Below are 23145 nucleotides of genomic sequence, written 5' to 3'. Positions count from 1 at the left end.
TTTCCAGGATAAACAAACGCCATTCTCAATGTTTTTACAGAATTATGAATATATGTTGCTTTTTACTTACTTAGCTGATGTATTTTTGCATTGAAACGACTTGAATGTGAATTTATAAGGATATAATTTAAAAAATGTATTAATGACAAAGTTCATGCTTTCGTTAAGAAGCAAAACAGAAATTTTGATATGTTTCCACTCACTTCTGATTATATTGAGAGAAATTTAGATGAAGACACTATTATTCACCACAGTTTGGATAGCATGGAGACGCAATTGTGTGAGCTACAAATTCAGTTGGTGAGTGTTTCCTGGAAGATAAAAATGATTTCTAGAAAGATGGGTAATGAATCTATTTAGTGAAAACATTGTTGCAGCTGCTAAGTTACCAGTTGAGATTCACGACCAGCTCATCAAAAAGTCTGTTGAATGTTACAACCAGAATTCACATCTGAAAATTCAGATACATTCTGGCTTACTCGTCGAAGTGAATAAGGAAATTTAATCACAGAAACATTAAAAATATTAATCCCTTTCGCCACATTTTACCTCTGTGAAAGGGTTTTTCATCTATGACTGCACTAAAAGTTAAATATAGGAATCATCTATTATCACTTGCTTTTGTGTGTTTAACATAGATTCATGTATGGAGTAACTTTTAAACGAAAAACATATGCAACAATCTCATTAATTTATTTTCTTTACAAGTATACTTATAGTATACTTGTTAGTACTTATAGTAAGTAAAATGTTTATAATAAATGCATCTTTCTCTCATAAAACGATCACATTGTTGTTTACACGTAAAGTTGTAGGCTAATTTCACAACCCCCCTTTCATATCATCGCAACCCCCAAGTTGAGAAACACTGCTGTAGAAAACCAAATTAGGCTCATCAACCTTATAATAAAAATTCATATTTGGTTAATTGGCAATAGAGAAATCTGTAGAAGGTAAAAAGTGTACCTAGAAACAAATAGTGAAATTTATAAAACCTGTAACTGAAGGTGTGAGTAATTAAGTTGAGGTTAAAATAGTAGCAAACAACTGAAAGTAGTGAAAATACTTTCAATCAATAAAATATATCATGATTGAAATAATTCTGTTATTGTATAAAAAATTGAAAAATAAACATATTAAAATTGCATATTAATTTACATGAGTACTGCTACCTGTTGGAGTTTTTATAAGGCCGTCTCCCTCAAATACTGATGGTTTAGCGAATTCTATTTGTATTTATGAGTATGTAATATTTTTATAATATATTTAATTTTATGTCATCTTTATTAATTCTAACATTTCTAAATTAGTGTTTTCATGTCAGAGATAGAATGTTTATTGTTTATTAAGATGTCTGCCATATTAGATAAAACCTAATTTATTATTTGTGTCATTTCTATAATTTCAAGAAATCTAGTTTTAAAGGATGTATTTGTGTCACCTATATAAATACAATCACAATCATCACATTTAATTCTACAAATTCCACACAGATTGTGTATTTTATTATTATGTTGTTTTTTAAACATTTTATTATCAGGTTATTATAGGTTTGTATACTGGTTTAAATATTTCTTTATTTTAAGTTTTATTAATGTTTTCAATGATATTATTAGTGTAAATACTTCATGTATATTTTTTCACTCTTTTATGCCTTATAATGGATTGCTTGTATGGTAGTTATTTTGTTACTGTTTGAAAGGTTTTTTTTTTTTTTAATAAATATTGTGTACATTATACATACATTGTTTGTAATAAGTTGGAGGTAAATAATGACCCAAACAACAAATTTCTAACAGTGAACAAAAAGTTTAATATAAAGATTCAGATCAATTTCTAATTATAATAATAATAATTTAAAATATCATTCTAGATTATATCCTTTTGAACTGATTGCCCCTAAATTAAGTGGACTGCTACAAATTTATAAATTAAACTTCCTAATGCAATCTTTAATCAATTTTAAATCTGTCCCCTGTTATATTATATCTAAAATAATAAATAAAATTGTTCGGAATAAAATTAATTTAACTAATACATTTAATATAAAAATAATTATGAATTAAACATCTTAAATGTAAATAAAGACACTAGAATGGTTAGCTATAATATATACTACTATATATATCCTAAATTACCTATAGACCATACCATAAAAATGAAAAATAAATTAAAAGTAACTAAGAAGATCCAAAATTTATTAAAGGTATCATCACTATTATAAAAAATATATTTAATCTAATTTATTTATTTATACAATATTCAGCATAATAACTACCCTAGCTGTTGCTTTGTAGTAATGAGATTTTACTGCAACATGTGTAATTGCATTAATGCAATATGTATACATGACTAAATTTGTTAGTCCTCACCAGTATTTATGTAACACTTTATCATCAACAATGATTAGGGGTCATGTAATTAATCTGTAAATAACTCGATTCAGTCTAAGCCAAATGAAAATATCAAACATAAAACATCAAAACACATAAATTTATATGCATGCTTTTGAGACAATGTCACGTGGTTTGTTTACAAGATGATAGCTCTTAAAGTGAATCGAGTATACACTATTCCATTCCTCAGAAATCATTCATGCAAGTTGAAGCCTTCATTCACTGTTGTTTTTATTTTTATAAAAACCTAATTTTTATTTGCTAAAATGAATTTATTGCAATTGACTGCTCACATTCACAACGAAACAGCTATTCAATTCTTGCAAAAGAAAGGTGTTCTCAGTCTACACTTATGGGCTAATAAGCGTGAAATGAAATTATACACTCGAGGTAAAAAGCATTAAGTTTGTTCCAGAAATGACCATTGTGAGCCTAAACAATTAAGACATTGTATGCTACAATGGTGTCATTCCAGCTCATACCATGGTGCATTTATATTATTCCCAACAAAATGCAAATGCCGCCACTTAACGGAATAGATTAGAATAAAATATAATTTAACAAGAGGAATAATATGAATCTTAAAAGGATTAATTTCAGTACAATAATATGTCGAGAGTAATTTATAATCAATGCTCAGCAAAAACTACTGAAAATAAACTGATGTGAATTTATACACATTCTTTTTACAGTTTAAGTGCACACTAAGAAAGGATTTTTTTGAAATTTGTTTAAAGAGTTAATACTGAATAACAATGAAATTTACTAATGCTAGTATACAAAAATATAAATAATTTTTTTTCACATATTTATATTCATACATATTACATAATATTTTATCTAATTTTTAAAATATAATTTTAACTATTACTAACTGTTTCACATCTTTCAGTCATTACAACAATCACTCATAAGAATGAGGTCATCAAATTTTCACTTAATTGTCTACCATTTAACAGTCTCTACTAAACAAAGATGTTACCTGTTAAACATTTGTTAGTAACAATTTTCTATAAAAATTAAAAAAATAAATTAAGTCATTACTTACCAAAAAAACTTCACTGGAACCACCTTTACCCAATGTGCTTAAAATAACATACGGTGTATTATTAATATATAACGTTTCACGAGATGAAACCACTTCTGACTTAAAACCTGGATTAGACCTATTATTTGAACGAGTTCTTAATAAACTAGATTTAGATGTTTTACTGATTCCACGAGTCTGTTTAATCAATGTATTAGTTGATGGTGGAGCCATAAGCTGTTTCTCTTGTGTACTAGACTGCACCGAAGTAGATACTGAAGGTGGTTTCAGAGGAAGTGCAGAACCATTACTACTTGGTACCTTAAATTCTTCATTTTGAATCTCTGGTGTCACACTCATATTTTTATTTTGTTTTTTGTTATTACTATCAGAAAACATTTGTTCTTTAATATTATTTATACCTGATGATATTTTATTATCATTCAATTGTATTTCTTCACTTTTTGTACACTTCTTTATTTTTTTGCCATCTCCATTAGAAGCATCGTTACAGGTTATAGGTTTTAATGCTGTTGTAACTTTCGGTTCACTTATTGTATTGCTCCTATCTTTAAATGATGAGGGAGGAGGTGATATAATAATAGAAGGTATAACATTTTCTCTGTGTTTATTCTGAATGCAATGTTCATTAAATGTTTTGTTTGGTGGATTACATTCATTCAATATACTTGGAATGAATTGAAAATCAAAAGGGTTTGCTTCTATATTATTCAAAGATTTATTATTAGATGGTACAAAACCAGGATTCTTACTATCTGAAGTAAAACAATTAAAATGAACTGGTTCTTGCAATTTACTTTCTCCCCTTTCTTCACAGACACGTTCAGTTGAACAACCAGAAAATAAATTACTTACATCAGAATTTTGGAATGAAGAAGTCACACCAGATTGGCCGATTTGATTTTGTTCGATAGGTAAATGATCTTTGTCATTATTAATCTTAAGATCCTTAACTTCATGTTTATTATCAGAAGATATTTTAAGTTGATTTTCAGATAAATTTAAAGGATTAACATCATTTGATATGATATTATCAAATAATTTATAATCTGGTCCAAGATTACATTTATTCAAGGCATCGATGTGACTTTGTCTTTTCTCGTGAAACATTTTTTCAAATGGCAATTTATAACCAAATTTGTTGAATGTGTTTGCATTATTGGATGTAAATCGAAAATTCAAAGACTGAGAAACAAAATGTTCATTTTTGGCTTCTGTATCAAAAAGATTGCATATGTTTGGCGTTTGAAATAGCTGAGATATACAATTTTCTTTATCTTTAACCAGTTCACTTTTCTTATTTTCTTTTTCTGAGCGATTTGAAAACCCCATTTTTGAGCCAGGTGTTTTATGGATGAATTCAGTACTTTTTTTATTGGCAACATCCTGTAAAACATTTGACTTTTGTTCACAACTTTTAAACGTTAAGCTTCGTTTACATTCAGAAATGAAGACAGGATTTTCAGATCCATTAGGTTTGATTTCTGAAAACTGATCGTAATTTCCCGATATAGGCGCAATCCCTTCAATATAATTTACTATAGAAGATTTTTCAGCATGAGTCTCCGAAAAATGATTTACAGAATCACTCGTTTTTTGTGCAAAAGGCGTATTTGAATTGTTTCCTGATTGTAATTCATCTTTAAGTGGAATTTCATGTAACCAACTTAATACTGAACTGCTTGCTGGCCCTGAATAACTGTTTGAATCATCATTAGTATGTTCTTGAACTTCATCATTCTCTGATAGGGAGAGTTGATTCCTATCTGGGTGTTTTGGAAGAGGAAGTCCTCCCCTTCCAAGTCGTCTCACTCTGTAATTAAAAAATATAGATTATTAATTAAGGAAAAATTATTATCTTAATATCATAGCCTGATGCATGCAGACATTTTCTGGGCATTCTTTATAACATTCTAATAATATAACTGGCTTAGTAATTTTCAGAGGGTGCACAGAAGAAATTAAGTTCTGGGAATAGAAGTTAAAAGAATAAATTTACAAAAAGGGAAAAACAGATTACTGAAAAAAAGCTGAAAAATTCAGCATAATCTATTTTGCATAACCATTAATTTTATCTCAGAAAAACCTTGAATCTTGTTAATTCAAATAAATTTATTTATTCCACTGTAGTTGTAGATTACAAACAAGTTAAATAATCAAATCAAATACAGTTGAGGCGACACTGACAGCAATGCATAAGTGAACTTCAACTAGGGTGGCAAGGGTAATATGTAACTTGCAATTTTAATTAAAATGATACACTGATCTAAACAGATTTACCATGAAGTATTCTTAGGTGAAATGTTCTAAGCAATGAAATATTCTTATGTAGAAGCTTAAGGCTTTTTACAGTCAAACTTAGGATTTTTTGTACGGCAATATTTCAAACTACAACACGATTAAAAACTTTTCGACCCCAGTAAAACGAAAACGCTACATAGGTTTCAGTGTTTAATGTATGTACCACAAATTACTTGCAAAGCTGCGATGTTTTTCATGATATTTCATGCCAATAGATGTCTTTCATCTGTACTTCCATGGATATCTGTTAAATTTATGTATCCATGTCTAAAAATTGTTATTTTTCATAAATTACAAACTCAAAATAAACCAATTCATTTGAACTTTAGTCGGCATTGTTAGAACTTACTGAAAGGTGAATATGTCAACAGAAGATCACTGTCAAGTGCACTGTAGGTTAGTTAATTACTTTTTTCAAGAAAATAAATAGCAATTATGTGACATTGTAGCAATATTGAAATTTTGTTAAAATCCGAAGCGGATATATTAGAAGTTCAATTATGGTTCCAACAAAATAATGCAACTAAATATACAGCTACACAGAATATGGCTATTTTAAACCTTTGAGAGCTCACTAGGACAGCATGAGGTGGATATAGTTCATATTACATGAGGTTGATGTATCAGTTACACCTTGATAAAATATAAATGTACAGATAGACCAGTCTGTTTTGCATATTCAGTGTAAACGCTTTTTTTCTTCATCCCTTTAAATTTCCTGTGTTTTTCTTTAAAAATTATGAATAATCTGTTTTACAATGAAAAATCTGTATTCTTTTCAAATTTGTATAAATGATAAAGATAAGGTTAATGTATCTATTCAAAATAGATACATTAACCTTAATAATTAAAATATTTATTATTTTAATTAATACTATATTAAGACTAGCTTGGATTATATTATTTTTCAACATTCAATATTCGTTTGGTATATTTAAAAATACCTTTTGAACAAACAAAATGTATAAACTGCTCAGGAGATGAAAACGATGAAGTCTGTGGATAGGGACTTTATTATGACAATGATAATGATACTTCATAAATTGATTAATATTATTGCTGTTATATAACAAAATTTTTTCTTTGATTGACAGATCTATTAATGCTCTTAGTTTTTCACATCTTTAATTAATAAGAAGTAGAAAAAATATATACCTTCAAAAAGATGTTAAAATATAAAACACTACCATTCATTAACATAACAGCATTCGTGGAATCATTTTTACCACAAGCATAAAATAAATACAAAAAACAAAGAGTAAAAAATAAGAAAAGAAGTCTGCTAGAATTAGATGTAGATCTAAGAATTTGAGAGATATTCTTAAAAATATATTACGGAGTAGCACTTTATGATAGTGAAAAATGGATAACTAAGGATATAAGGAACAATAATTATGTTGAGCTTAAAAGAAAAACATATAAAAGAAAGTATAGAGATTATCATCAAGTCATTACCTATTTGTGATTTATATATCATCTTTAGTTAGCAGGATAAGATAACAATTCTACTTCTAAAATTACATTGGACATGTCTCTTGTGTAATTTACATTGCAACAAAAATTACAAATTTCAGTAAAAATACCTGTCTTTCAGCTATTTTTACTTAGTTTTAATATTGAAGGAACTGCAGCACGAAACAAACACCATGAAAGCCCCTTCCAGTTTTACATCATAACTATTTTGTCATATAAAGCTAAGGTGAAGCTCACCTGGTATCCAGTTTGAAAATCTTCTTTCTTACAGATAAACAGCTCTCTGAACAATTTTATACTACTGTACTTTTGGAGAGGGGAAAGGTTTTGTTTTACATGCCTTCCTTTATTTAAAAGCCACTCTACTGTCTGCTGCATTTCATATTTTATAGACTGTAGGAAGTGACACAAACAGTTTAGGCGTGCTTAACTGCTGCAAATACCATTATTGTAATGACAAAAATGTTTAAAACAATCGTACCGTTTTTGTTTTCCTGACTGAGATAAGTTAGGAAAACTTCCAGAATCTTCATCTTGAGTAGAAGCTTGAGCTCGAACCATATATGTCCCATACATCATTCAAAATCTAAAAAAAAGAAAAATAGATTTTAATCATAGTCTGTTATTAAATTCATTTTTTGATAACATTTTATTGAAACATCACCAAGCACAGTTATATACTGTAATTTTTCAGCTTATCATTAATTTCTACAATTAACATTAACCATCACAATAGTTAATTTTAATACCACGTCAATACAATATCAGTCACTAAAGTTGTTTTAATGATTTATGCTCAGAAACATTTAGTTATTTGTACAATTTTATAAGCTATTACAACATGACCAAGTTAGCATTGTATATAGAAACAATCTGAACAAAAACCTACTAAACCACCAGTTGATTCAACAGTTATGGTTACATGCATAGATGAGTTCCAAGTGTCTCATCAGTTATTCTCATATTGCATAGTTATTCTTTTTAATTATTACTAAAAAAATATAACAATTTTTTCTATTATTTCTGTTTTACTCATTACAAGTATTAATATTTAATTTTGCATATTTATTTACACGATTTTAAATTATTATATTTAATCTAAGTTCTTCTATAATTTTATCATGTATCTCATTGTCTTTTCAGCATTTAATTTGCAATGTTTAAGACTGAAAAAAAGGTCTAATCCACAAATATGAGAAAATCATATATTCATAGCAAAGGTAAAAATATTATTACCGATGTTACTAAATATGTAGAAAACGAGAAAAAACAGATAAATTACTTCATCTACTTCAATTTCAAGCCTTTATCTCAAAATTTTCTTGCACATGAAGTTAAGCTCATTGCTCTGTATATTGATGATTAGAGTGCAGTGTCAATCAACTCCAGATGCAATGTTAATTTGATCTACTATTAAATTATTTTTATTTTTAATTAATTTTTGTTTTGTGCGACTCCTATTTTACCAGGACAAATCAAACAGTGAAGAATGAAATTGACAGGTACATAAGAAATGAAATACTAAATTTGAAAGGGTCTTAAAAACAAATATCCATCAGGATATAATGCATACCATTTAATATTTTAAACAATATTTAATTCAGTAACTAACACACATTATAAGCAGTTTATCTTTAGAAAGATACTTCCCATATAAAAGGGGAAAAAGAGTCGCCAATGAATTGCATAACTTTTCTGGCTACGCAGGTCAAGCTATGCAACCCATATTTTAGCTTGAAAAAAGCTAAAAAGAAAAAAATATTTTTCCATTTTGGGGGTTTCATATTCAAGAGAAAGTATTCAGGTGAAATTATTATTTAAGAAACTAATCCCACTGGTGATAATACATTTTAAAAAATAACTTTTAAAACTGTTTAAAAAATAAAAAGATACTGCCATAATTCTAAATAAACAAAGCTGTAATTTTCTAGGAAGGGGGTTAAAATTGTTGGATAATATTTTTTCTAGAAATACTGAAGAGTAAGGGCTATCAAACAATTAAGATTTTTACATTTTAAATGCAACTGGTAACTTGTAAGATAAATTTCAAATTTAAAAATTTTTTCTTAAAAATTAAAAAAATAATTTGTTACCACAGATCATTGGGGTGGAATGGGAAAAAAGCTTTACAGCAGTTTGAGATGTATAAAAAATATATAAATACAAAAGATCCCATTAACTCCTTTTTTGAAGCAAGATATAGCTAGCTAAAAAAGAAAAATATAGTAATTTTTTGGGAAGGTGAATATTAAATAAAAGTTTTTTGGTAAATTGTGATCTCATAAAAAAACTTCCCACTTTGTCAGAAAAACATTTTGCTAAAGTGCCACTGTAAAGATTGAAAATTTATTCTGGCCAAAACCACCACCAATTTTTGCAAAAATTTAACATTCTTTTCCCTTGAAGATAATGTATGTATGTATGTCTACCAAGTTTGAAGAAAGTTGGTCATGAGGTTGAGAGTTAAGACCAAATACAGGCCAATATACATACGTACTTACAGATGTAAATCCACACAAACTTCCATCTGACAAAAATAAATTTTTTTTTTGGACTTGGGAGCACTGGAATAAATTTTTTTACAGATTAATTACAATATATATTTTTTTTCTTAAAAGTTTGTTTTTAAACTTCTATTTAAAACATAAAAAATTCAATTTTCTACATTTTATTTTTTTACCAATCTTTACACTTTCCTGTTAGCTATTAGCTGCATATACTGCTATAGATGGAAAGTAACAAAAATTAAATCTGTTTTAAAAGAATATGACCATATTTTAATGTATAAAAACTATTGGCTGTAGTTGTTAATGCCAGTTTTCTAAATATTTTAAAAGTGTGTTTCAAACAGGTTTTCACAACATATGGTAGATAATAACATTGCCAATCAATGATAAAATATTATAAAAGAGACGTATATTATATACCTCAATAATAATATTTAATCTGTTATATATTAGAAGATAAAAACTTATATTAATGGATTTAAAAACAGCATTTGACTAGGGTGGCTGTTGGAAATACTAATATGTGAAGTTGATGATGAGGTTTTGTTGTAGCTAAACAACTACCTAGAGATAAGGAAAAATGAAGACTTTTGGGAGCTAATATATAGATAGTACTTTCATGGGAACAGCCCATAGATAGTCCCTTTAAAATATTTAATTCATTCATATTTATATTAAGAAATATATCAAAGACTGATCTACTATACTTTCAAGGACTGTGTACTTTAGATTGTTTGATAAAAATTTACAAGATGATATAAATTTTTGGAAACTCTTTGGGTAATACTTCTAAATAACAAATGAAAAAATTTCACAGTTCAAAAGAAGGTAATCCAAGCCACAGTTCACAAAAAAAAATTGGATTCAAGCCAGCTATTTCAAATAGTTTGATGTATTAATTTTTCCATCAATATATATTTTACACTACATCATCTACGCTAAATTTAAAACAAGAATATCTTGTTAATAAACAACCACGAATGCAACACAAGCCCAGTAAACATCTTCATTGTATTCCGTAGTTTATCAATTAAAAAAAAGAATACAAAACCACATCCGTGGCTGGTACTATTTCTCACAAAGTCTGCAAAAATATATTAACTTAACACCAGAGAAGTAAAGATTTAAGAAACCAGACATAAAAGTTTTAAAGGACCAGGTGTTTACCTTCAGGAATTTTTGATCACGTGGAATAATTTTTCACCTAACTCAATGTCAAAGATAAACCACTCTTTATTTTGAGTATTTCATTCCTCAAGATGGTTGTAATTACATAAAATATCTCAGACTATCTAAACAACAGCTGAAAACAGATAATTAAAATTAAATGACTAATTGTCCGGTAATTTTCTTGAAAATCTAAAATCCAAATAAGTAAAACTTTCAAGGGTTTAATTTTTTTTTTTTAATTTCACTAACAATTGCAAAAAAGTGAACGTATTTAAAAAATCTTTCTTCATTGAAAGTTAAGAAAACTATCCACTTTTACATGTAAAAAAAAAAAGTATAAAAAAAACCATTACACAAAACCTTCTAATATTATTTGTAAAACACATCGCAACAAACTCAATATCAAGAATTTATCATCTTATCCTGGTGCCAAATTCTTGTACAACGGTAAAACAAAGAGGTTATTAACAATGTTATAAACATCAATACACACACCAATTATACAAGCAAAATATGTTCATTATTTATTTCCATTTCAGTCAAAATTTATTTCCATTAATGAAACTTTATCTAGATCAAACAAATCAAATAATGTAAAAACCTACAAGAGTAAACAAGAATGGGGGATAGACTGAAGTTAAATGACAATTTTACAATAGTTTATCAGCTGTTTATTTCAGAGGATTCACTCCTAAAATTTAACATATTCAGAATAAAATTAGTTCAGTAAAGAACCTAATACTCTCAACATTCTAACAGAATATCCATTTTATTAATAAAGAATTTTAAGATCCTTAATTTTATACAAATAAAATTACTTCATATGGTTAGGGTATAAGTTTTCACAGCCAGCAGCTGCACATTAAAAAAGTATTAAGATACTCATGTGCACACAGGCTTCTATACTTTATATGACTTTAGTTGTGAAGGACACGAGTAAACAAATTAATTTGGTCTTATGATTTTTTCATAAAATAATAAAGAAAGATATTGAGATTAAAGTTTAACAAAAAAATGTCTTGAAAATTTGGCAGCTTTAAAACTGGAGTTCTATAGGCTTTTTTCCTACTGGGAATCCACAACTCTTATTGAAATATATGTGGTTAGTACATTTAATCATTTCACATCCACACAATTCCTAGACATTACCAAATGTATCAAATATTTTTTTCACATTTCTTGTTATGTACACATTAATTCTTACCTAAAAAAAATATTATTTAAAACAAACTATTTTACAATAAATAGCACACACACACCACAGTAAATATGGATGGATTAATTAAATATAACTATTTAAAAAAGACTAGATCACACAAATAATTCTGTAGGCTGCATTTATTAGATTGCGTAAAACAAGTTTTATTTCATAGATGAGGAAAATAAAAGCATAAGAACAGATGTACACAATATGATCCTTACAGAAAAAAGTAATAATTTTGGTTGAAGCCTTTATATATTTTGTACATGTCTAAATGTGGAGAATAATTTTAAAAGAAGTGTACATATTGGAAATCCTATTTATGCTTGTATTAAATGTATTCCTATTTCAACCCTAAAGTAATAAATTTTAGGTTTATATCTGATTACAGTCTGAGAGATCTATCTTTAGCCAAGCTACATAACTACAATAAATGAATAAAAATGTTTATATAGAAAAAGACAATTACTAAAGCAACCAATAAGCAGAAGGTACCATTATACTAATCTCCCCTCAGAGCACTGATGTTCAAGAGAATCCCTTTTTCTTAAAAAGTACTAAATATAAATAAATACCAATGATACATGAAAAGAGAACAGGAAACAATGTAGATAAAAAGAATAGAAGCCTTTAAAATGCAGTGTTACAGAAGAATCCTGAAAATTAAGCATTGGAAGGTAATCAAATTTTAAATTAAGAGGTCTTTAGATCAATACTAATAACCAAATCTTCATTCATAACCAGCCATGGTTGGATAGGATGAGAGAAATTTATGGCAGTCTTGTAAAAGGGAAAAACTAGAGTGCTAGACTACACATTATTACATCTGACGTTTAGTTAATCTGATGCAGGAGGAATATGTGGAAGGTAAAGCAAATACTCTTGTAGTGGAAAACAAATACTTGTAAATGAAATAGATAACAAAAGATTTAGGATGTAAAAAATACATAAAATTAAAAGATTGGCATAAATGAGACAGGAAAGGAGAGTAGAGTAGTAACAAAACAGTAAACTGACATAACTTCAAAAAGAAAGTGTAAGTGATGTTAATGCACTTTATATATGTATGTATGTATATATTTTACAACAAAATTTCAATTTACTATATTATCTCAAATTCCAATAAAATAATTTACATAACGAGGAACCTTTCAGTACTAAAAATGTACTAAAATTAGGCTCGGAGTAATCTGTTGCCTAAAGACATATCTAATTTATACGGCTTAAGGTAATCAGCCCGACAATAAATTTCAAGTTACAAAACTGAAGTTGTAATTCTTTTATATTCGTGACCATTAATAATTAAATAATATAGCGTTCATTTTTACACAACCAGTAAAATTGTTAAGTCAAATAAAAAGGTTTGTCACCCATATAAACATGAATAAACAAACTTTAACATAAAAAAAATCACTTCAAATACAATATACCACAACTGTTCTTACCTATCACTACACAGTGCCCACAATGTATAATATACAATTTATATTAATGCCGTAATCAATTTATATTACATTAAACTTTTGCACTTAAATTAATCACTTCAACACTACAAATTCAGCACTCGCATTCAGTTCTAAAGAAAAACGGTTACACAAACAGGCTTGCAACATTAACATCAGCCAGTAATATAAAAACTGTGCAGTCTGACTTTGCGTAAAAACTGAACTTTTACTAATATTTGAAGATAAAACATATTATAACTGCGTCTAAAAATTATGCATGAGTTTCTTTCATTTTACTATGTTTAACCTCTTAAAATAATAACATATTATTATTAATAATATTGTAAAGAAGAACCATAATGCTTGATAATAAATTTTATGTTTAGCGAATAGATTATTAGAATATTTGAATACAGTATAATAATCCTTTTCTAATTAATCTGATTACAGTAAAATACCAATGTTTTACTATTGGAAAAACTTAAAATAGATCCATCACAGAAAAATAAATACACTTATTGCTCATTTCTGAAATCTAATGAATTTCGCAACATAGCTTTTATTTTCTCCAGCCTTTTAGGCTAACAAATTTTATTAGGGAATGTTTCAGTAGGGTTGAGAAATTTATTTCTACTGCACAAACTTGTTTTCGTCCCGTTGTCGAGCAATATGTCCGACGGTAGTGAGATGTCTTATGACGGTCGTGTTGTGTCTAGTGAACTTAATTGTTGTTACCTAGCCTAAGCTTAAAATTTCAAGTTATGATATTTGTGTTTTAAATAGACTGTGCAAAATTTTTGTTCATTTGTATATTCTAAAATACATGTAAGTAACTTGCAGTATTAATTTATCTTTCGTGTTTTTATTTTTGTTTGCTTGCATTCTTTTGCTTTTAGTATATTTTTTATATATAAAAACAATTTTTTTTTGTTATATGTTAATGTTTTTAAAAAATGAACCGTGTTACCAGTATCGTTTGATATTTAAGTTTTTGTTTTGTTGAATATACATTAAATTTTAAGTGCATTTTTTTATTTATTCGTAAATACTATTTACACGTTAACGTCTTGTATTCTTATTTATTTTTAAAGTATTTTTTACTCTGCGAATTAAATTATACGTTCATATCGTAGTTAGTTCTACGATTATCCATTGACTAAAACTTCAGTCTTATTATTATTTTTTTTTTTTTTGCCAACAGATTAAGTTTTTAGGTTAAGGACTAATTCCACGAATTTAAGATAAACTCTCGTCTACAGATTTCAATAGATTTATGTATAATTATTGTGAATGAAATTATATATTTACGTTGGGAAACCAGGGTTTTACTGACTTATTAGTATCAAACATTTATTTTATAATAATACGTTTTATATATAAATATAAACTAAAAATATTCATTATGTACAGACTTTATTATACTATAGGTAAAAACAGTTATTCCTTTTATAGTAAATGTCTGTATATATTGTTTTTATCATTTGACAGATTTTAATATTATGTTTACACAAATTTTAAATCAATTTCAATTCTGACACAGAATTGTATTGCTATCTTGTGGTTGTTTTATTTATATTTATTAGTTCTGTTGATTCACTGTGTCTGTAAATACACTTACCTTTGTGATTTGTCCATAAAAAATGTATTACGTTTTTTTTTTCATTTTTCTCATTTAATCCACCAATTTACATTTTTACTTAACATGATTAGGATCTCATACTTCCTATTTGTGTAGATTCATTTGTTGTAAGTTTCATAAAGTTATTATTTTTTTTGAGATTGTGAAAATTAAACAAAAAGAAGGCATTCAGATAAAATTTAGAATTTCTTTTCCCTTCAGTTATAGAAATTATATCATAGTAAATTAATAAATGTCCATGCTTTTTGTATTTTAACAGCATTATGTGATTTAGATGAAGTTAATATAATCATTTAATGTAACATGTAAACACAATTTATTGTAAATGACAGTAATATTTAATTAATAAATCATGTGAAGAGTGTCTTTTATGTTAATTTTAAGCTTTGTGTTTTATTCCATTACATACATTATATAAATTATTAAGTAGTAGTTTATTTGCATTTATATTTTTTGTTATTTTGTAAAATATATTTTGTTATACTTATTTATTTTAAACATATTTTTTTATTTCATTGAAGATAAATATATACATAAATATCCATAATATTAGTATTATATATAATATACATATCTATATAAGTATGTAGTTTATATTTTGCTATTCTGTTTTTATTGAATCATTTTTTAAAACTATTATTCATTGCTGTGTTTTCAATTCATTTTAAATAATCTTAAGTCTATAATTTCAGTATTATGTTCAATTTTTTTTTTATTGAAAATAGATGTGAATGTAACAGTGAAGTAATTAATGTTACCAGTATCATTTTGTTGCCAGATTTTTTTTATATTGATAGAATGATGTATAATTTTATTATTTTTACAATTTTTTAATGCAAATTATTTTACTTAATGACAAAATCAAATCGTAATGTTTTGCTTTAAAACTTGTTAATGAAATACTAAGTTTATAATTGTTTCTAGATATCTATTTGATATTGTTAGTACTCTTTTAAAATCTCACATTGGAAAAATGAGTAATCAATCATCTTTCGTTCTGATTAATATGAATTATTTAAACCAATGTGTAAGTAATTAAAAGTATTATTATTTACATGGGTTTATACTTATGAACATGATTCATAATAAAAAAGTAATCTTTATTTCTGAAGAAGAAAAAACCAGCATTCAAACAGCATAACTATATTTGTATTTTACATTATAATGTTTCTGAGAAAGAACAGTTTATATTAGGAAAAAAAAATACTTACCATTACTCTGCCAATCACTCTTTTAATAATATTAAATTTTATGATCTATTGATTTTAATATTTAAAACATTAATTTTGGGAAGTAGTAGTTCCTCTGGTGCTCATATTGAGGTTCCAAGTTTTAGTCCCTCTCAGACATGGCATTTTTTATATGACACTGAACTTGGTTTCAATAAACAAGGTGCATCAGCCTCTTACTGTGTAAATAAATCTTCAAAATTGGTCATTTCTGTTACCTTTTTTAAACTCTCCTCACATTCTTTGCATTGTTTCATATTTTAATGATTATTATTTTTGATTATTTTTCCCAATTAATTGAACTAGTTAGTATCTACAGTGCATTGTTTCATAAAAAAAGGGATAGATTAATTTGTTGGATTGCTCTATTTGTCCCAGTATTTATGTGACATGTAAAATACCAGAGGTACAAGAAGTAGAGTCTGAATTGATATCTCTGAAAGTAGCGATGTTCATTATATAACCAGTCTTTGGTGAAAAAAGTGAAGGAATCACTTTTTGAGCTAAATATTATTTGCATTTCAGTGAGCTTGGAGTGCTGATATGCAACAGATATTTATCTCAGTAGTAAAGACAATGGAAATTATTTCACTTTTCCCTGTCATCCTTGAGGGGAGCTTGTTATACATGAGAATAGGTTTTTTTTTTGGGAGCATCTTGTGATGTGTATCTGGTTACTTACAGCCATTACAGTTATGACACATACATCACATATTAACCATATATTTTTCTTTTCAATTTATTAATTTTGTATTTGCATTGCTGCAATTGAAGTTTTCCCAAAGTTTTCCTTGGTTCCACTGGGCAAATGTTGAAGCAATTTATTAATTAATTATTTATTTATTTTGTGTATGGAGGATTGCAGCTAATCTGTCCAATATTTGGCATATAATACTAGCATGCCCGTTGCAACTTCATCCGATCTATATAGTTACTTTCTTTTCCCATCCTGGTCAGGAGATATTAAGCCGGTCACAGCCTGCCTTTCTTACTCTTCTCATCTAACCAGGAGGTTCTGCCCTTTGGCCCCCCCCCCCCCACTGTGTACATTACACTCGTGATTTTGAGAGTAATAATAATAAAAATTAAAGCCTGTCCATTTGTAAAAACTATCAGTGTATTGTAATTTCTTCAGAACAACAGTTTAGTCAGTACATGACCTGAAACTTTGAGTGATCTGAAGTATGCGGGCTTCAAAATAGTCACCCTCCATCTTAAAAATAGTAGTTGTAGCTCATTACCCATCCTTCATATGGGTAAAAATGTATTTTCTCAGTTCTTAGCATTAGCCAACAAACATGTGGTTAATTGAAACCCAACCACCAAAGAACACCAGTATCCACAATCTAGTATTCAAATCTGTATAAAAGAAATAAGGCCTGATTACACAATTTTTCATTAAAAATTACATGTTGGTGTTTTCAGCTCTTCATATTTGTGAATTGTTTTTATTAACACATTCATTAAGGTGAAAATTAGCTTCATCCATAAAAATTATATCGTTTAAAAACAATTCATTTTCATTAATTTTGTCTAAAATTTCAACAACGAACAGGAAATGTTTTTCCGTATCAAAAGGTTTTATTTCTTGCGTATTTTTCATATCCATACAAATGGAACCTCTTATGCAGAATTATATGAGAACAATTGTTTTTGGAATCTGTTCCAAAACAGACTTCAATGTGCAGTGGGTTTAATATTAGGCCTTATGATTTCAAATTGCCTTATTCATTCAACCTTTTCTTCTGATAAAATGGAATTGGAGTCATTTACATTTGAAAACAATCTTGTTTCTTTGAACCAGAGGAACTTGCATTTTTATGTGGTGACTCTTTTTCATACATTCATCAAAATGGGCATTTAACTAAAATTATTGTTTTCAATTCAGCATGTCTCAAAATACGATATACTCCTTTTTGAAAAGAAAAAATAGTAAACAAAAATACACATTTCAGCAATAATTCAGAGAATGATGTATTTTTAAAATGGCTTACACAAACCTTTCAGGTGGAGGCTTTCTTTCAGTGCTACCAACATTAAGCTTATGAAACCCCATCGTTCTACTCTCTTGTGATGACTCATTGTTTCTCTTATTGTGGCTCCGTATATTAACAGTACAATAAGTAACCTTTCATTCCATTTCCTGATGAAATCAAATCTTTGAAATTAAATTTCTTTAAATGAAATAAGATTACATATACATTTGATTAAAAGGTTAACGTCATTACTTTACCAGTAGATTCTCTAATAGTGCTGGGTAAAATTTTAAATGCAAGTAGTTACAAATATTTTAAAATTTATTTTCTAGGAGTGTTCCAAATTTCACTTATGATTTGTTGGTTAAAAGAATATAAATAAATATCTTACTCTGTCAATACACAATAATAAATTATATATATTAAATCAGGTGTGGGTAAATATGTTGTACTGTGGATATAAAATTGGAGCTGCCTCAGTATTTTGGCTGGATGGTTCAAAGGAAACTGCTAAAATCTTTATCGCTGCAGCATCCTTTTAATTTTAAAATTAATTAATCTTATATGTGAAGCTAAAAGTTTATTTATCAGTATTATTCTCACAACTGTTAAAGGTAACAAATACTGCAGGGGGGTCTCTTTGCCAAACAGGAATGGTGAGCAAAGCGGGCTCCAGATTATGGGACCCTGACTAGATGGAAAGGGTAAGCGAAACAAGTACCGTGACCGGAACTCAATCTCCAATGACCTGGGCCACAGTGGTCCACCCTGGCTGTAAGGTCAGGCGAACGAAGCGAGTGAGTCCTGACCGACCAAAAAATTAAAAAAATAGATTTGTTTGTTTGTACAGGTAGACAACGAAAAAGTAGCCTCGTCAGTGTCTACAGTTACGTATGTAAAATCAATATTGGAAGTAATACCTGTACTAATCTCTAGAGTAAATTTTGAAAACTATCTCCACAACAGCTAAACACTTGTGTTCATATTTTAACAAATGCAGGTATACCTGTGATATTCTCTTCGGGATAATACTGCTAATATACATCTTGATATTCTTCTTCAGTTCATCGATTTTGTGTGGATTGTTTTGATACACTCGTCCTTATCAACATTCCCCATACATAAAAATCACATGTTGACAAGTAATTCAAACTCCCCCTCTGAAAAATCAAGAGGAAACGATTAGTTTCAGCTAAAATGCAAGAAAGAAAAATTAGAAATAAAGGAAAAGAAAAAAATCAGTGGTGACCACGGGGGCCTTAAGCCTCTACTCATTGTACCCTCAGCAGTAAAGAATTCATGAACATAGGCAAGTGACCTCTTAGACATGTGACAGGTAGTCCCATCCTGCTGGAAATTCAGTATTGATGTTCTTGTGTCAGTTATTGAGTAAAGTCATCTAAAATGGTCAGATAGATATTTGTTTTGACTGTGGTGTTGAAAAATATTGGAGTGGTAACACACTTGGCAAGCCCAGCACTACAGAGCTATTTTCTGGTCAAATATGGGTACTTTATCTATTGTGTGTGAATTTTCTGACACCCAATACCTGCTGTTCTGGTCGTTTACGTATCCTGATAAATGAAATCATGCCTCATCTGACATAAACAGGTCCAGTCAACCATATTCAACAAAAAGTTGTATGTTTTCCCTTGTCCAGTTCCTTCAGTTGTTGCACAACTGTGATGTGATATGGTTTCATCTTCAAACTCTTCAGACACATCTGCAGGTTGTTCTACTCACCTTGACCAGATGCAATAATTTTCTGATAGACTTCCAAGACTACGACGAATCACTTTGGAAATGTATGCATGAGGTATAGGAGTGTGGGCAGATGACACCCTGTTCTGTGATGCATTACAGTAGATCCCGTTTGGTACCATTTCTTCACCGATTGCTGAATGCTTTAGTTGGGATTAAGAAACGCTAACAGGAATAACTTCTGTGTTTCCCTCAAAGAACTGATTCTACCTCACCTTGATCTCAGCAGATAACTGATGGCCAGAGAATGGTAGAAAAGGGAGGGAGGGATTATCAAGTAACTCACAGGAAAGGAGTTCTTATGTAGGAATGTATGTCTCCCTTTTTCCAATTTTCCATGTCGGTGTCCCGTGCATGAAGTTAATGATGTTTATGTTCTATTCAGTATTATAAATTTCGGGCGGGGATACTTTTTCGTGGCCCACTATGTACTTGAAGATACTTATGTAAAAAATATCTTCAAAATAAATTGCAATTCACAAAGTGTTAATGAAAGTTTTTATGAGCATATAATTATATATATATATATATATATATATATATATATATATATATATATATATATATATACATTGTACAGCGATGCAAAACATTTTTGATTTTTTTATTAAATTTTTAATTTATTTAAAAATTCATTGACAGTATAATATTGTTTCTGTTAAAAAAAGATCTTTTAATAATTGTGTTTTAAATAAATTGATTATAAAGATTTTTAAATTCTTTGATAATTTTTTATAAATGGCAATGAAAACGTAATATCTGATAGCCCATTTTTGTATCTTGAAAACTCATTTTAATTTTTTGAGATAACCGTATGAGATCATTGTACTTTTTAGACTGGAGTAAACATAAACATAAGTATTTAATAATGACGATAAGCTTAGCCTTTTATTGAAGTAATTTATATAGTGAGAAAAAATGAAATATATACATGTCACCTTTATATGTTGCTTATTTTTTTTATATTCATTCACTAGCCTTATCCCTTAATCTTATTATGTCAATTTCTACATACTCTTGTTGATTAACTTTGCCCAGCAGGGCAGTAATGTTTATAATAGATAATAGTTACTCCCATTTATAGGCTTCTCATAGATTTTAAACTATTGTTCAATTTTGTGTAACCTCTCTGGAATTTCCAGTGGCATTTTATCACAGCATTATCAGTAGCTGTCATTATACAAGGAACATTCATTTAATACAATAGTGTATTCAATTTGCAAAAAATTACATCTTAACTGGTTAGCAGGAGCAGTGGTGATTGGTTCTGTTTCATTGGCTTCAATTTTACACCTGGAACAAAATGCTCAGTAGATATGCATGTAATGAGATTATTATGTTGCTGATGGGTATTTTGCTTGTGCTATACAGTTGTCTATGACAAAGTTTATTTTCAACAGCCAATTGGAACCCAGTTGTGGAATACCATTTGTATTTTCAGAGGAGAGAATCTTCTACAGTATTAAGACCTGTACCAGATTTCCTATTGGAGCCAACTAAATGTTTATTATTGGATTTGATTATCTTTCTCTGTGTATCTAGGTAATTGGATATTAAAATCACACATCGCCTCCTTGGGATTATATTAGCAAAACATCAGTCAAATTTATAAATGATGAATTATTTTTTTGTCTGATATTTACTAATTAATTTTGTAATTTTACTTAATTTATCATAACAAACTGATCAGTCTTTTCTTAATGATGGTAATGGATTATCTGATGTTTTAAAATAAAAAGTTGGGTCCATCTGATGAATCAGCGAGTACAAGACCTTATTGAGGTAACCGATTGAAATTTTTTTTATTAATCGTCGCATTACAAAATTGTTTCCCCCATTGGGGTTCTGACGAGCAGTGTATAGTTTAGTTGGAACAATTTTCATGTCGAAAGAGTACCTGGGATGAGTGAGTTTATTCCTTAACAAACGCTGTACATCCTTACACATAGCTGTTTAATTTTTAAAGGAAAAGAAATTTCTGTTAATAGGGTATATTTAGGTTGATTAACTTAGTCACATACTGCTTGGGATAAAGATGTACCAATCTCTGAGGAAGAGTGTTAAGTTGGGTGCTCACTGCCTGGAGCTTTCTTCTGACTGGGATAGTTTTCCTCGTACTGTACTTGCTTTGAGGCTGGTTCGTACTTTCTCATCAACCCATTCCTTTTTCCACATGTGTAAGGATGATGCCGAGTCCCATGAGCAGCTCCATTCTTTATGTAATTTTTTTTTTTTGGGCGGTGGGTCACCTGGAGACTATCCAGATTAGTAAAAAAATATAGGGCGTTTCATAATGTTCTTAGGAGTTACAAAAATTCAGTACAAAAATGTGTTTCACTTACCTAAATGAAATTTGTACGAGGTGATGCAGGGAATCAAACAGTTTTTGTTAAAATATATAAATGTTCAATATGTGCCCCCTCTGGTGACACGGCACACATCAACACAAAAGTCTAGCTCTTGCCAAACTCGTTCTAACATGTCATTTTCGATTGCATTGATTATGCGATCCTTTAGCTCAGCGATATCTTGTGGCATCGGTGGGATAAACACCTTATCTTTCACGTAACCCCAGAGAAAGAAACCACATGGCGTCAGGTCTGGTGATCTTGGTGGCCACAGCATAATGTGTTGGTCTTCTTCAGACGCAATCCCATCCAGCGCCGAGGGCAGGACAACCATCTTGCTGGAAAATGAAGTCGTTGAGTAGCTGAGGCGTAAGCCATAATTGTAACATATCCAGGTATATCATGCCGGTTGCTGTCGTTTCCATAAAAAAGAACGGCCCATACACCGCCCTACGAGAGATCGCACAAAACTTTCGAGAATCCCGAATGTGTTCCACATAAGCGTGCGGGTTTTCAGTTCCCCAAACTCGCACGTTATGACAGTTTACTTTGCCGCTAATATAGAAAGTAGCTACATCTTGTTTAGAAAGCCTTCATCTAACAACATCTTTTCCTGCAACTGTAAACAAAAATCGAGCCTACGTGTTTTAT

General features: G+C 28.9%; 2 protein-coding genes across 9 annotated transcripts in view; one reads left to right on the top strand and one right to left on the bottom strand.

Annotated features, from left to right (window-relative positions):
* The window catches only part of Mps1 (dual specificity protein kinase monopolar spindle 1), a 37604-nt gene extending 23829 nt beyond the window's left edge, over positions 1-13775 (bottom strand). The window contains exons 1-3 of the mRNA XM_075371417.1: positions 13542-13775; positions 7700-7804; positions 3445-5257 (exon numbers count right to left, since the gene is read on the bottom strand). Coding sequence (XP_075227532.1) covers positions 3445-5257; positions 7700-7797 — 1911 coding nt within the window. The 5' untranslated portion in view covers positions 7798-7804; positions 13542-13775. The remainder of the gene's footprint in view (positions 1-3444; positions 5258-7699; positions 7805-13541) is intronic.
* A 443-nt stretch (positions 13776-14218) lies between these two features.
* Positions 14219-23145, top strand: part of LOC142328124 (EEIG family member 2) — a 528939-nt gene continuing 520012 nt past the window's right edge. For all 8 annotated transcript variants that reach the window (XM_075371651.1, XM_075371653.1, XM_075371649.1 and 5 more), the window contains exon 1: positions 14219-14366. The gene's annotated coding sequence lies outside the window, so the exon portion shown is untranslated. The remainder of the gene's footprint in view (positions 14367-23145) is intronic.

This window comes from Lycorma delicatula, chromosome 7, assembly GCF_047948215.1.
Source record: "Lycorma delicatula isolate Av1 chromosome 7, ASM4794821v1, whole genome shotgun sequence".
NCBI classification, from domain to species: Eukaryota; Metazoa; Arthropoda; class Insecta; order Hemiptera; family Fulgoridae; genus Lycorma; species Lycorma delicatula.
This window is presented reverse-complemented; position numbering and strand designations above follow the sequence as displayed.